The 13478-nt window shown below is 44.6% G+C and overlaps 1 protein-coding gene across 2 annotated transcripts in view; it reads right to left on the bottom strand.

Moving 5' to 3' along the window:
• The window catches only part of CEP57 (centrosomal protein 57), a 28186-nt gene that overhangs the window by 9611 nt on the left and 5097 nt on the right, over nucleotides 1-13478 (bottom strand). For both annotated transcript variants that reach the window (XM_074956947.1, XM_074956940.1), the window contains exons 2-5: nucleotides 7458-7614; nucleotides 3857-4036; nucleotides 1569-1690; nucleotides 919-1035 (exon numbers count right to left, since the gene is read on the bottom strand). In XM_074956947.1, coding sequence (XP_074813048.1) covers nucleotides 919-1035; nucleotides 1569-1690; nucleotides 3857-4036; nucleotides 7458-7614 — 576 coding nt within the window. The remainder of the gene's footprint in view (nucleotides 1-918; nucleotides 1036-1568; nucleotides 1691-3856; nucleotides 4037-7457; nucleotides 7615-13478) is intronic.

Raw genomic sequence — 13478 nt, 5'->3', positions numbered from 1 at the left:
TCAAGCCCCCATTCTCTCCTATGAGCTAAGCTCCCTGGCTGGACTACATCTTCCGTAATGAAGATTTGCGTCTGATAACGCTGCGTGTGGTACAGAGGGTTACCACCTTTGAAATGATGGGTCCCCAACAAGGCCATCCCTCTGCAACCCCAAACTCCAACCACAAGGCAACTCCGCAACATTCCCCGCCCCCCCCCACACACATATATAGAGCCATTTATAGTAATGAGAGAGAGAACACATATAGATAAGATTGATAACATCGCATGTCTCCTCACTCTCATGTGACTCAAACCCTCTCATACATGCATGTGGTGTGCTCGTGGGCAGACACTGCAGCATCTTTAAGTAACACAAACTTTTAACATTAGATATCCCAGTGCACTGTGATAATAATGCAAATCTTTAGACACACCGTAAAAAAAGCCTGGCATATTAAGTTATTTTTCTGGCAAATCCATAAAAAAAACTGGCCAGGCCAGTCAAATACCAGCCAGGTGGTAACCCTAGTGGTGCATCAGTCTGGTCAGTGAGTGAATGGATACAGTGAGTTCCCAAACTACAACTCCTATAAAGCAACATGCCCTAGTAAGAAAATGCAGTTTAATGTTGAAATGACTATAAATGAAGAGCTTGGGGTCTTTTAAACAAACCAAAATGAAACCTCTCAATTTTGGGAAGGTTTAAATGTTTCATTTCAATTGAAAATGTTGAAACAATTTTCAGAATTTGTTCCATACCAAAAAAAAAAAAAAAATTCAACTTTACATCCTGATTTGCATCAAAAGTGTTAAATATCAGAATTTCCTGCAGGACACACATTCAGCTCTATTAGTGATCTTTTGGCGGAGGACCAATACATGGTCAATACTCATGACCAAGACAAATCTGATCTAGTATGCAGGAGGAAAGACAGACCTCTGCTAGAGACTGCATTACAGTTAGTTTGGTGTATTCTTGTTCCAGCAAATCCAGCTTTTCCAATTTAGATTGAACATGAGATTGATCTAGAAGTCGGTCTCTCTCTAAAGTGACCTACAAAGAGAAAAGGAAAAAGCAAAAAACTGTTAGAAATGCACCACCACAAAAGCCTCCACAATCATCCAAACCTTGAGTCTGAGAACATGCAGATGCATCACATAATGCAACGAGGAAACTAGGATAAGTCTCTGCAAATGTTTTAAGGATGTAAACATCTACGAGCGGGAAATTATTATTTATAGATAAGGAGTTGGGGGTGGGGGGTTGCAGGCAGGGCCAAGCACTGCCCCAGAGGTATGGATCTGTCATTGGAGGGAACGAAGACTCAAGATTTATTGGTTCAGTATCATGCTGTGAGAGGACATCTACTGTCTTCAATAAGAGATGTGTTCATAAGGAGAAAGCAAAATATCATCAGTTGCAATACGACTGGCAGATATGAGCAGAGAATTTTATTGTTAATTTATTTAGATTAAAGATCAGTTAAAGCAACATGATCACATTTAAAGGTGCCAGAATTACAATGATTACTCAATATCATACCTTAATTCATTAACTTCTCTAGTACAACTAGCAGGTAAATTTACCTGTTTTTCCAAGACACTTGTCTTTTCATTTTCTGCATGCTTTATCATATTCCTCATATATTCCAACTGCTTCTCTAAAAGTCTGCAACGAGATTCAGCAGCTGCCAGCTGAGAAGATAGTTCTAAGATATCAGAGAAAGTGGAAATGTGAAATCAGTCAGTTAATTCGCTTCCGGTATCATCCCCAATGTGCCAAGCGCTGCTCCAAAACAAAGGAACAGTCTCTGCCCCAAAAGAGCTCACAGTATAAAAGTCCTTCTATGACACCAGTCATCCAGTAGAACAAAGCCCTGCAGTGGGACTAGGATTCTGTGTTATAATAGCGGGAGTGGGTAAAACATATTTTGTTATGGGCAAGATTGGGTAGCCAAAAACAAAAAAACAAAAACACACTAGACTATGGTAATTTGCAAGCAAATACTTTAAAAAACAAACAAAACTTTTAATGCTTAAATTTGAGAGAGAAGATTTGATGTCTATTATAACAGTTAAAGTATATTTTTACTTGGTTTAAGCAAGATTTGTTTTATTCTTGTAGCGGTAAAACTTGTATCTGAATTCCATATTTTTTTTTTTAATATATATATATATATATTTTAACTGGACTTTTTTTGTAGCATGAGGGAAATCTGACTCTCATATAGGATTTAAGGTTTTTGCAGATGGGAGGGGGATAAAAATGTAAGAAACAATACGAGAGCGGATGGGAGAGAGAGTGGATATTGCAGAGCAATATGGGACCGGGATTAAAAAGAGTCTCACACAGGGCTCTACAATAGAGTAAAATCCGTAGGAAGCTTTCATATGAACTAGGACATCACTCCCTCCTCCATAGCTGAACAGAAAAAGTAAGCTGGGATTTAAAACAAAACAAAAAAAACCCCACCCATCTTCAAAACAGTTCTCTAGTTTAGTGGCACAACCAACACCTCTTTTCCTACTCTGAGGAAATCAGTCTGGCCACTTCATCTGAAAAATCCTGGTGCTAACTGCTGGAATGTCTGTAAATTGTCTCACACTCACAATGTACAGTCTCTACAACTAGGCAAGTAATCAGAATCCTGCAAATCCTGCTCAATGACAAATAAGATACAAGATACGATAACAGGAACTGTTACGTATGTATCACAGACCACTAGCTTCATTTGAGCACAACTGGAATTATTCCATTTGTTTTTCAGGGAGTGACTTCACCTCTTCATCTCCAAGGACATTAGTGAACACTCAACTCCTCACTCCAATCCTGCTGAATTTAGGCTACACTCATAACAAGATCAAAATGTTCCACCATTGGCAGCCCTTGCGGAGCTCTAATAATGCAGAAAAATGTTGGTAACCTTTTCCCAGTGTAGACAAGGCCTAATGCACTAAGGGAGCGTGTATATCGCTAGGTCTACACTACAGTCAGGATCGACACTCTGAGATCGAGCCACCAGCAGTCGATTTAGCGGGTCTAGTGAAGACCTGCCAAATAGACAGCAGACTGCTCTCCAGTCAACCCCTATACTCCACCCCCGACAAGAAGAGTAAGGCAAGGCGACGGGAGAGTTTCTCATGTCGACCACTTGCGGTATAGACCCCGTGGTAACTCGACCTAAGGTACATAGACTCCAGCTACGTGAATACCGTAGCTGGAGTTGCGTGGTGTAGGTAGACTTATGGCGGTAGTGTAGACGTAGCCCATGAATAAATTACTCCAGAATAATGTAGGGTATAAATTTAAAGTACAATAGCTATTCTGGAATAACTCCCCACATGGACACTCTTATTCTAGAATCAGAGTGTCCACACAGGGAGCTATTCCAGAATAGTTTATTCTGCAATAGCTGTTCCAGTCAATTTCCTTGTGTAGACAAGCCCTAAAGCTTGGCCTACACTAGAAATTAAAATTGGTTTAACTACATCAGTTGGGGGTGTGAAAAATCCACACACCCCGAGCAATGCTGTTAAGCCTACCTAAGTCCCTGAGTACACAGCACTAGGTCACCGGAAGAATTCTTCCATCCCCTAGAAGCGTAGCTAGGTTGAAGTGGATTACCTATGCTGATGGGAGAACGCCTCCTGTCAGGGTAGGTAGTGTCCGTGCTGAAGTGCCACAACGGTGAAGGCGCAGCTGTGCCGCTATAGCATTTTAAGTGTAGACAAGCCCTAAGTCTCTGTGGGCGCAATACACAAACAGTTCATTCCTGGCAGAATGTTCCCACACAATACACTAAACCCGTCAGCTACCTTCGGTGGAGTTTGTATTGTTAGCACCCTGACCACGCAAAGGCTACATACGAACCAACCTTGATTTTGCTTGGACACCTCCGTCTTGGAGTGCTCCCTCTGTTGTATTTGCTCATTTAGCACTTTCTTATAGTCAGATGTTTCTTTACTCAGGTGTTTCACATTCTCCTCTGCCTGAATCCGTTCCAGTTCTAGTCGGCGAATCTTCTCCTGAAGATTCTTCAGAGCAGAAAATATTGCTATAATTGAATTAGACATCCTCATTACATGCCAGTAAGGGACAGCAAACTGAGTATTAAAGGGTTTCTTTTAAAATGTGTTAATATATTAACAAATGCCAACCACGCCCTCCTCTTGCCAGCTTCCCACACTCCCTCCACATGCCAAGGCCCATGCAACACGCATATCCCTTAAGTCTGGTCAATACAGGGGAAATTTCCCCAAGGTCCTAACTAATTTTAAAACAGTCTCAGCTGAATAGTTTCAAAGAGCTTGAGGCACTTGGTAAACCAGACTGCATTGGCCTGAACAAACTTGCTTCAGTTGATCCAGTTTTGAAGCCAGTTAGAGGTTTGGGAGAAACGTCTACAGCACAGCCCCTACTACCAGGCCCCTTTACCACAAGTTGATTTTGGCCCTTGACAATATCACAAGAGTCACTGGCTATCTTTCCTGGGTGAGGTTGATTCCCCCCTCCCTCCTTCAACTCTACCTGCACTGAAGACATACAGGACAAGTGGAACTAGCGCTCAGTCGCACCAGAGAAATTGCCTTTGAATTAACATAATCAACAACAGATTTGCTGACCGCATCTTTCATTCGATCATACAGGTAGAAGGCGGCTGGAACTGAAGTGATAGTAAGGCGCAAGACTGCTACCCCACTATAAGCTCAACAGGATATATAAACCAGGGGTAGGCAAACTTTTTGGCCCGAGGGCCACATCGGGGTGGGGAAATTGTATGCAGTGCCATGAATGTAGGGCTGGGGAGGGGGTTGGGGTGCGGGAGGCAGGGAGTGTGGGCTGTGGGAGGGGGTGCAGTGTGCAAGAAGGGGCTTAGGGCAAGGGGTTTGGGTGCAAGAGGGGGCTCAGGGCAGGGGGCTCAGGGTAGGAGTTGGGGGCTCAGGGCAGGGGGTTGAGTGCAGGAGGAGTTCAGGGTGCGGGTGCTTACCTCAAGCGGCTCCGGGGTGGCAGTGGCGCACAGCGAGGCTAAGGCAGGCTCCCTGCCTGCCTGCCCTGGCCCCGCACTGCTCCTGGAAGTGGCTATGTCTGGCAGTGGCTCCTGGGGTAGGATGGGGCAGGCAGCTCCGCCACGCGGTTTCCCATTCCCGGCCCATGGGAGCTGCGGGGGACGGTGCCTGCAGGCAAGGGCAGCGCACTGAGCCCTCTACCCCACCACAGGAGCCGCAGGGACATGTTGCCCCTGGGAACGGCGTGGGCAGGGTAGGCAGGGAGCCTGCCATAGCCCCGCTGCGCCACGGGGCTGGCAATCCTGCGGGCCAGATTGAGAGCCCTGACAGACCAGATCCAGCCTACGGGCTGTAGTTTGCCCTCCCCCATATAAACAATTACTTGCTAGCATTTTAGTGTGGCTACAGACTCAACTGGTGCATTAGTTTACACTGTGAATACTCACTGCAACCAGGGAGGCTAACATGAGTGAGAAGAGCTGCAAAAATCCTATTCTCCACAGTGTTGTTCTATTTTCCTCCTAAGCTGCCCTTCAGGGTGCCACTTTTGTATCCTTTTCCCATTGCTGTTTTTGCCCCTTTTCCCCTTGGATTTGGAACTCCCTCCCCACTTCACTTGCACCCTTCTCTTAATTCAAATTCCTCCTTTAACCACCAATTATCCCACAGAATCTTTAGACAGTCAACTACCACAAAAAAGAAACTGCATCATTTTGAGATGAAACCCATCTGGGGTACTATGGATCTCCACTGTATTGTCTAATACAGGCCCCAATTCTGCAAAGGGATCCACACCCTTACTCCCACGTGCAGTCCCATTAAAGCAGAATACATCTATACAGAAACCACATCTGAAGATTAGTATTGTTAAAGTCACATTAACATGACACCTCTGTACTGAAACCCACACTGAAGAAAAAGCAGATGCATTTATTAAAAAGATTAATACATGCAAGGGTGAATATTGACATCTTGGTATAAGATCACAAAAGGGAAAGAACAGTTACTACAGTACAGTGGGCAAATTCTAAAGCAAAGACGTCAAACACTGAATTGTAGAATGGTAGAGAGACAAAAAAAACACTGTTACTCTTAAAGTAGCTAGTTAATAAATAATAATAAGTATATAAATGAATGATAAGTGCACGGGTGTACATTTTTTTACATTACAGCTATAGAAACTGTAGCATTTAAAAATATGGACACAAACAGTCAATGGAAAGTAGCTAAATATTCAGATGAACTCACAAGCACACAGGGTTATAGACAGCATGGCTCTGTTCCCAATGCGACAGCAAGAGACTGGAGTTTTGTTTGTTTGTTTTTTAATTACGGTACAGATCACACCGCACGGTTTTTGAATTTAAACACAAAAAACCACCTCTCACATTTTTGCTACCAGAGTATTTTCCAAATCAATGTTCTGGAGTTAACAATGAAAACCAAAATGGATTACTACCAGATGCACACCCTGGCTTCAGTTTACCACTAGGCAACATATGAAAATACACCTTCATCAATAAATTAGAAGGAGAGCTCTTCCTGCACTACCGAATACTCCTATGTTTCGGCCACATTGCTCCTTTAATTATGTATCAACAGCCCTATCAGCACAGAAAGCAGTTTATGTGCCAGAGCACGTTACATTTAAGAAGCTCTCTGTGCTAGGAGTTTACCACACTGGCCATTAAGGATCAGGCCTTTCCCAAGTCGGACTGCGCTACAACGTGCATTACCACAGCCACTCCAACCATGTTATGCTACTTTATAAAACCTAGAGTTTGAATCCCATGGTTTAGGTTCAGCTTAATCCTTCCCTTTCTTCCATCTTCCCCCCAGGAAGCTCAAACTCTTCACAAATCCACCCCTCCATACAACTCTGCTCTCATTTCATTTCATCCCCCCTCATGCATAGTGCTTTTCTGTGTCCTCTAAACGTTCCCTTGGCAATTCTTCCCCTTCTACCTTTTGTATCCTGCCCTTTCCCCTATACCAATCACCTCCCCCTCTCCTTCAAACCCACTTCTGAGCAAAAATTAAAGCCCTAAATCACTGGGGGAGTTGGGGAGGAAGGACCATATGTCCATCACAGGCTACTTTATAAGGTCATTAGCCAGCTACCCATCCATCCAGGGAATCACACTTATTTTCAGTGCAGCCTGACTGGCTCAAGGTCAGACTTTCAGGTACAGGAGGTAGAAGATTCTCAGCTGTGGGACTCCAGCTATGGCAGGGGTTCTCAAACTGGGAGTTGTGACCCTCAGACAGATCCATAATGGGACAGTGAGGAGGGCAAAACAGGAGGAACTAAGGAAAGAGAAATGACATGTAAGAGAGGAGAGATTAAACTACATCTCCCCTGGGTAAAAGCAGGAGAGACAATGAGATTACGGCCCTTTGTGAGCATGCTCTATGCTTGTTACATGGCACCTACATCCCACGGCAATAGATGCTGGACTAAAATATTACCTCTGCTGTTACTTTCTGGATATGGAATTACTGGTTTCTCAGGGGAGCGCTGCAAATCAGCATTAATGAAGGGTTTGTATTTCGGATAATCTACAAATGATGCTGCAGAGAGTCCATCTGTGACTGATGCAGATTTACAACTTCCACGTAGAGTACCCTGAAAAATAAACAAAGTTGTTACTTGCAACCCTCATTTTCCAGTCACTAATTGCAACAAGCAGGGAGAATCAGATGTATATGGTATTTATTATGCCCTCAGGTTCTACTACACAAGTATGGGGAGAGGCCAATGGATGCCCTCTGAAGAGCCTGGGAAGGGGAAATGGCAAATTATTCCAGCTATAGTACACATTTCTCCTCCCCAGCTCCTCCTAATTACTGACTGAGTGCTCAGATGCATTTTGATTTTCATGAGCACTGCAAGAGATTAATAATATAATTACATTGCAAAGGCCAGATTTCCTGCCCCACAACCTGGGACTATGAGCTTCATTTTCACCCTAACTCATCTCAAAAATAGGGTATGATATAAATAAGAAAAAGAAAGAACTTATTTTGTTTTATTCCCTTGTTTCACTATACTTGCCCTAGCACCAGTGGCATTCAGACTTTTGTCCCTTTACTCCCCACAACTGAAGGGGACAGGCTGGTTGCATGCTGGCATCCAGCATATATAAACACGTTTTCAGGATTCAGAAAAACATATTTGCATGGAAAAGCCTAGGGACATATAATCAACTGCAGTTTTCTTTATTTGCTTAAGTGGTACCTACCCACCAACAGGCATAATTTTTCTTTTCAGATAGTCTATTTAAACACTTGGACATTAAATTCCATAAAGCAAAATAAATATTTGCCCCCTTTACTTATTTGCATTTCCCTTGAGAACAATCTGGCTACAAATCATGTTCATTCAGTTAATCTTGGTTTGAATGTTGCAATGAAGAGTCAACATAACCATCCACTTTGGACCAATGTTGACAACCCCCAGCTTGAAGTGTTAACCATTGTATAGTTCAGACAAACATTTCTTACCACAGTCCAAATAATATCATGCTGTCAAGTACATTTTACTTATGAATGTGGCCAAGGAACAGTTTCATATGCTACTCCACAAACTGAGACAGGACTGAACTGTTCCAGATGTTCTGTAATTTACTGAAAAATAGTGAGCTTTACACAGACTTGGATATTTGAATTTTAAAAGGTTCAAGAAAAGCTTATACAACAGCAGTAAGACAGCACTCATCACTCCAATAAATCACAGTATGGCCAACCTCAACTCAAACATCATGACAGACTCCCCATCTCCCTCAAAAAAACCCCATGAGATTGGCTTAATTCTTTTTGTAACATTATTTCTTTTTAATCTTTTTTCTGATTTTGGAACTCTTATGGGAAGGACCCCTTTTGCATGTGATGTTTCAGGAAATGCAACCTGAAATGTACAAAAATGAACATAAAAATGGAGGGACCTCCATCAAGGTCAGTCTAACTCATGGACCATATTCACCAACCACAGCTTCTGTTCCCTCTCCTGGGCGTTACCCCCATGAGTGAATAAGGTGCACCAACAAAAGCGCCAGTGTGGACAGCACTATGTTGGCAGGAGAGCGTCTCCTGCTGCCATAGCTACCACTGCTTGTTCGGGGTGGTTTAATTATCTCAGCAGGAGAGCCTAGGGTGGCTACGCAGACCTACAGTGGTGCAGCTGCACTGGTCCAGCTGTAAGGTCCGTAGTGTAGACATAGCATAAATAATACTCTTAAATTTAAGAGAAGAAAAATTAAGAGGTATAAGAAAGGGAGCAAACACCTTTTTAATTAGATTTGTACAGGATGTACACAAGTTAGATGAGATTATAAAGAAATGGAGAACCCAGGAGGCAGAAAGGCAAAGGATAGTTCTTCCAGATAGTAACTGTGGTAAGCTTGCATAAAGGCAGCAAGAGGAGGTGGGCGCGAGATGAAGAGAGTCTGCAGGGAGGGAAGTGGAGTGGGAGAGGATTCATGAGATTTTTAATTTGGAGCCAGGCATGAATGGGCTGGCACCCAACTCCTTTACATTCCTAACATGCAAAGCTGCCTAGGAATTTTGCAGTTGAGTTTCTTTCTGCAGGCAGTATCTAGGTACAGTACCTTTTAAGAGAAAGGGAATAGCAATCGGATTGTCTTATGCTGGATGGCACAAATGCAGGGTGGGACAGATGCACATAGATAATTTTCATACCCTGATTTTCAGCCTAGATATCAAAATAGAGGACATTACACGGTCTTGGACAGACCATCGCCTCAGCAAGCCAATGACTAGGGCAACAAAAAAGACCAGTCATCCTGATTTGACCACGAAGGCTCATGAACTGCAACCAATTTCAAAGCCTGCTAAATGGCAGCAGTACTCCAGTCATAGGATGAAGAGTCAAGGACCTGTGGAATAATCATCATTCTGCACTGGCCTCTGCCATTGACACGCTGTCTTACAAATGACTCTTTTCTCCTCATACCCACACAGACACCCTTAGTTTTCTGACACCTTGTGTCAGATGAAGAGAGGGGGGCAGCAACTCAAGTACTTATGCAGAAAACAAAGGCTAAACAGGAAGAAACGTAATAAATCCCTCAAAGCCTATGCTGAGGCTGTATTACAGGTAAGGCTGCATGTCTGTCACAGGTTCCGTGACCTCTGTGACTTCTGCAGTGGCTGGAGCTTGCTCAGGGGTTGCCCGAGCCAGGCACCCCTGGGCCAGCAGCAGTTTGGGTGAGTGGGAGGGGGCTCAGGGCTGGGGTAGGAGGTTGGGGTGCGGGGCAACACTTACCTGTGGGGGGCACTCCCTGGCTTCCACCAACATGTCCCTTCAGCTCCTAGGCGGAAGGGCCAGGGGGCTCCGCACACTGCCTGCAGGCGCCACCCCCGCAGCTCCCATTGGCTGCGGTTCCCAGGCAATGGGAGCTTCAGAACTGGCACTTGGGTCGAGAGCAGCGTGCGGAGCCCCCCCCCGTCTGCCCCTCCCCTAGGAGCTGCAGGGACATGCCGGTCAGAGCCAGGTAGAGAGTCTGCCAGCCATGCCAACCCTCCCCCCACCAGCATTAGCAGCAGTCCCGATCTGCATGCCGCCTGTACCCCTCCCCCCACCAGCAGGGGTCCCAGGCCACACCCCACCGCACGCCTCCTCCCCAGCACCAGCAGGGGTCCTGAGCCACTCCCCCACCAGCACTCGCGACACCCTAGACCGCCCTCCCCAGAGCATTGTGTCCCCCTGACCCATATTTTAGTTAGGGGTATATAGTAAAAGTCATGGACAAGTCACGGGCCGTGAATTTTGGTTTACTGCCCGTGACCTGTCCATGACTTTTACTAAAAATACCTGTGACTAAAATGTAGCCTTAATTACAGGACCTTTCTATCAATCTCCACTGAGGCTCCCAAATCCCTCCCCAAGGAGTTTTCCAGGTCAGTAAATCACTTCATCAATCCTGAGTGCCTACAGCCTAGACTGGAGCTGAACACCAAGCACTGTGTGGAACTATCATATCGCTGAAAAGATCATGCACATTTGAGAAGCTCTCTCAAACAGCATGTATCCACTCTGCCTGCACCCACCAACCAACAGCCCACCTGCATTTCCCAGAGTTCAATACATTCACTCATCAAGAAAGTTCTTCACCCCATAAAGGAGTCCCGATGCAAGACCTGTAAATCCAACCCATGCCCTTCCTGGCTTGTGGAAGAGAATCGTGAACAGGTGCCATTCCTGACCAAAATTTGCTAACACCGTATTCAGAGACTGAATCTTCCCTTCTTCCATCACGCACATGCAAGTCCAACCCACACCGAAGAAACTCACCCTGGATACTTCAGTCTTAGCCATCCATTGCCCAGTGTCAAAACTGAGCAAGCTCATAGAGAAGCCAGCCAAAGGTCAACTACAAGTTCGTGTAACTAAAGCCAACATTCTAGACCCAGTATAATCAGGATACAGAAGCAAAACTGCCTTAGTGTGGCAATGATGGATGATCTCTTCCTGTCAATGGACAGAGGATAAACATCTATTTTCATCCTCCTGGACTCCTCTGCAGCATTTGATACGGACCATGAGATACTATTTCACCTGAGAGAAGTGGCAGGAGTAATGTGATAAAATGGTGAGAGTCCTTCCTAGAGGGACATACCCGAAGAGTAATAATGGGAAACCTGCACCTTCACCACTAGACCCCTCAACTTGTAGGATTCCACAAAGATCAATTCTCTCTCCAGTCTATGTGCAACCACTAGGTGACCTGGTTACATGACATGAACGCAAGTGCTTGCAGTATGCAGATGACACACACTGCTCTACCTATCCTTCACATACAACCACACCACTACCACTAACATGGCTCAGCAGTGCTTGGATGAGATCAGCTCATGGATGAAGAACAGCTGGCTGAAGCTCAACCCAAGCAAAGCAGAGGTGATATCGCTGGGGAGTGGAAAGTATTTTGAAGAGTTTGCAACCACTGTACTTCAGTCCATAGTCTAGGAGTCCTCTTGGATTCCTTGCTGATGCGAGCTCTCCCAAGGCAATAGCTGCGAGTAATGCTTTCTACCATCTCCGGCGGGCTAAAAGACTCCATCCCATCCTAGCATACAAAGACCTGGCCTCAGTTATTCATGCCTTTGTCATCTCTCAGCTGGAATACAGCAATGCAATATACCTTGGCATGAAAGTAACCTTTGACACTTCCGAAACGTCAACTAATACAAAATGCTGCAGTGTGTCTCCTCAGCAACACAGGCTACTGTGAGCACATCACCAGCACCACAATCTTTACGCTGGCTTCCAGTAGAATTTCTAATCAAGTGTAAGTTCTCGGTCCTTCTCTTCAAAGCGCTCCTTGGCTTAGGCCCAGGATACTTCAGAGACCGTTTAAAGCTCTAAGATGAACACTGCAATTGAAACTGTTGCTCCTCTGGGACAACGAAACTCTCAGCAATAAGAGTAAAGCTCACCTAGGTGGGGAACAAAAACTTCTCTGGGGTGGTCCAAGACTGCAGAATGAAAACCCCCAAGAACTAAGAACCATAACGAACTTCACTGCTTTCCACTCCAAATGCAAGGCACATTTCTTTGACCTTGCTTTCTCTAATAGAAACACATAGCAACAGGTATATTTACCCATTAAAAAAAACCAACCCCAACTCTACCAAAACAAGCCCTCCAGTAGGGTGGAGTGTCAACGAGTGACCAGATGTCCCGATTTTATAGGGACAGTCCCGATTTTTGGGTCTTTTTCTTATACAGGCTATTACCCCCCACCCTCGTCCTGATTTTTCGCACTTGGTCTGGTCACCCTACCCTCAGAGGAGAGGATGAGAGAACAAACAACATATGATAGAGGTGTAGTCACTTTGCTTAATGCTCTATTGGAAGGTGCTCAGATAGTACGTTGTTCAGCATGGTATAAAAACCTATAAAGAACAGAATTATCCTACTATCCCTTCATTAGCCACAGCTCTAAATAGTGCTGTATACAATTCAGTTTAAGTACCTATTCTCAGGTACTCTGGGAAAAAACAGTTTGAGTAATTATGCTCCTATTACTCAGAAAGGAGCACAGAGAGGTTATGATGCAGTGCACAAGTAACTAAGTTTAGAATGCTTCTAAATAGCTTATTGCTAAATCCACTTATCTGTATGGCTAAGAATAAGCAGCTAATAGGGAGTTCAACTGAGCCCTCACAAGAAAAAAAAAAACATTAGCACTGAGGAGTCACTCAGCACCATACTAAGGCCTGGTCTACATTACACGGTTAAGTCGACGCAAGGCAGCTTACGTCAACCTACCTTTGGATGGGACTACAATTAAATTTCAATACCGCTGATTTCACTGGCCCGCTAGGCTGACTTAATAACACTACCTCCCTGAGCAGCGTAGAGTCATGGTCGATGTAGTTAGGTCGATGCAATGTCTCTGTAGACACTGGTTTCAGAGTAGCAGCCGTGTTAGTCTGTATTCGCAGAAAGAAAAGGAGTACTTGTGG

This window comes from Natator depressus, chromosome 1 (assembly GCF_965152275.1).
Source record: "Natator depressus isolate rNatDep1 chromosome 1, rNatDep2.hap1, whole genome shotgun sequence".
Taxonomy (NCBI): Eukaryota; Metazoa; Chordata; order Testudines; family Cheloniidae; genus Natator; species Natator depressus.
This window is presented reverse-complemented; position numbering and strand designations above follow the sequence as displayed.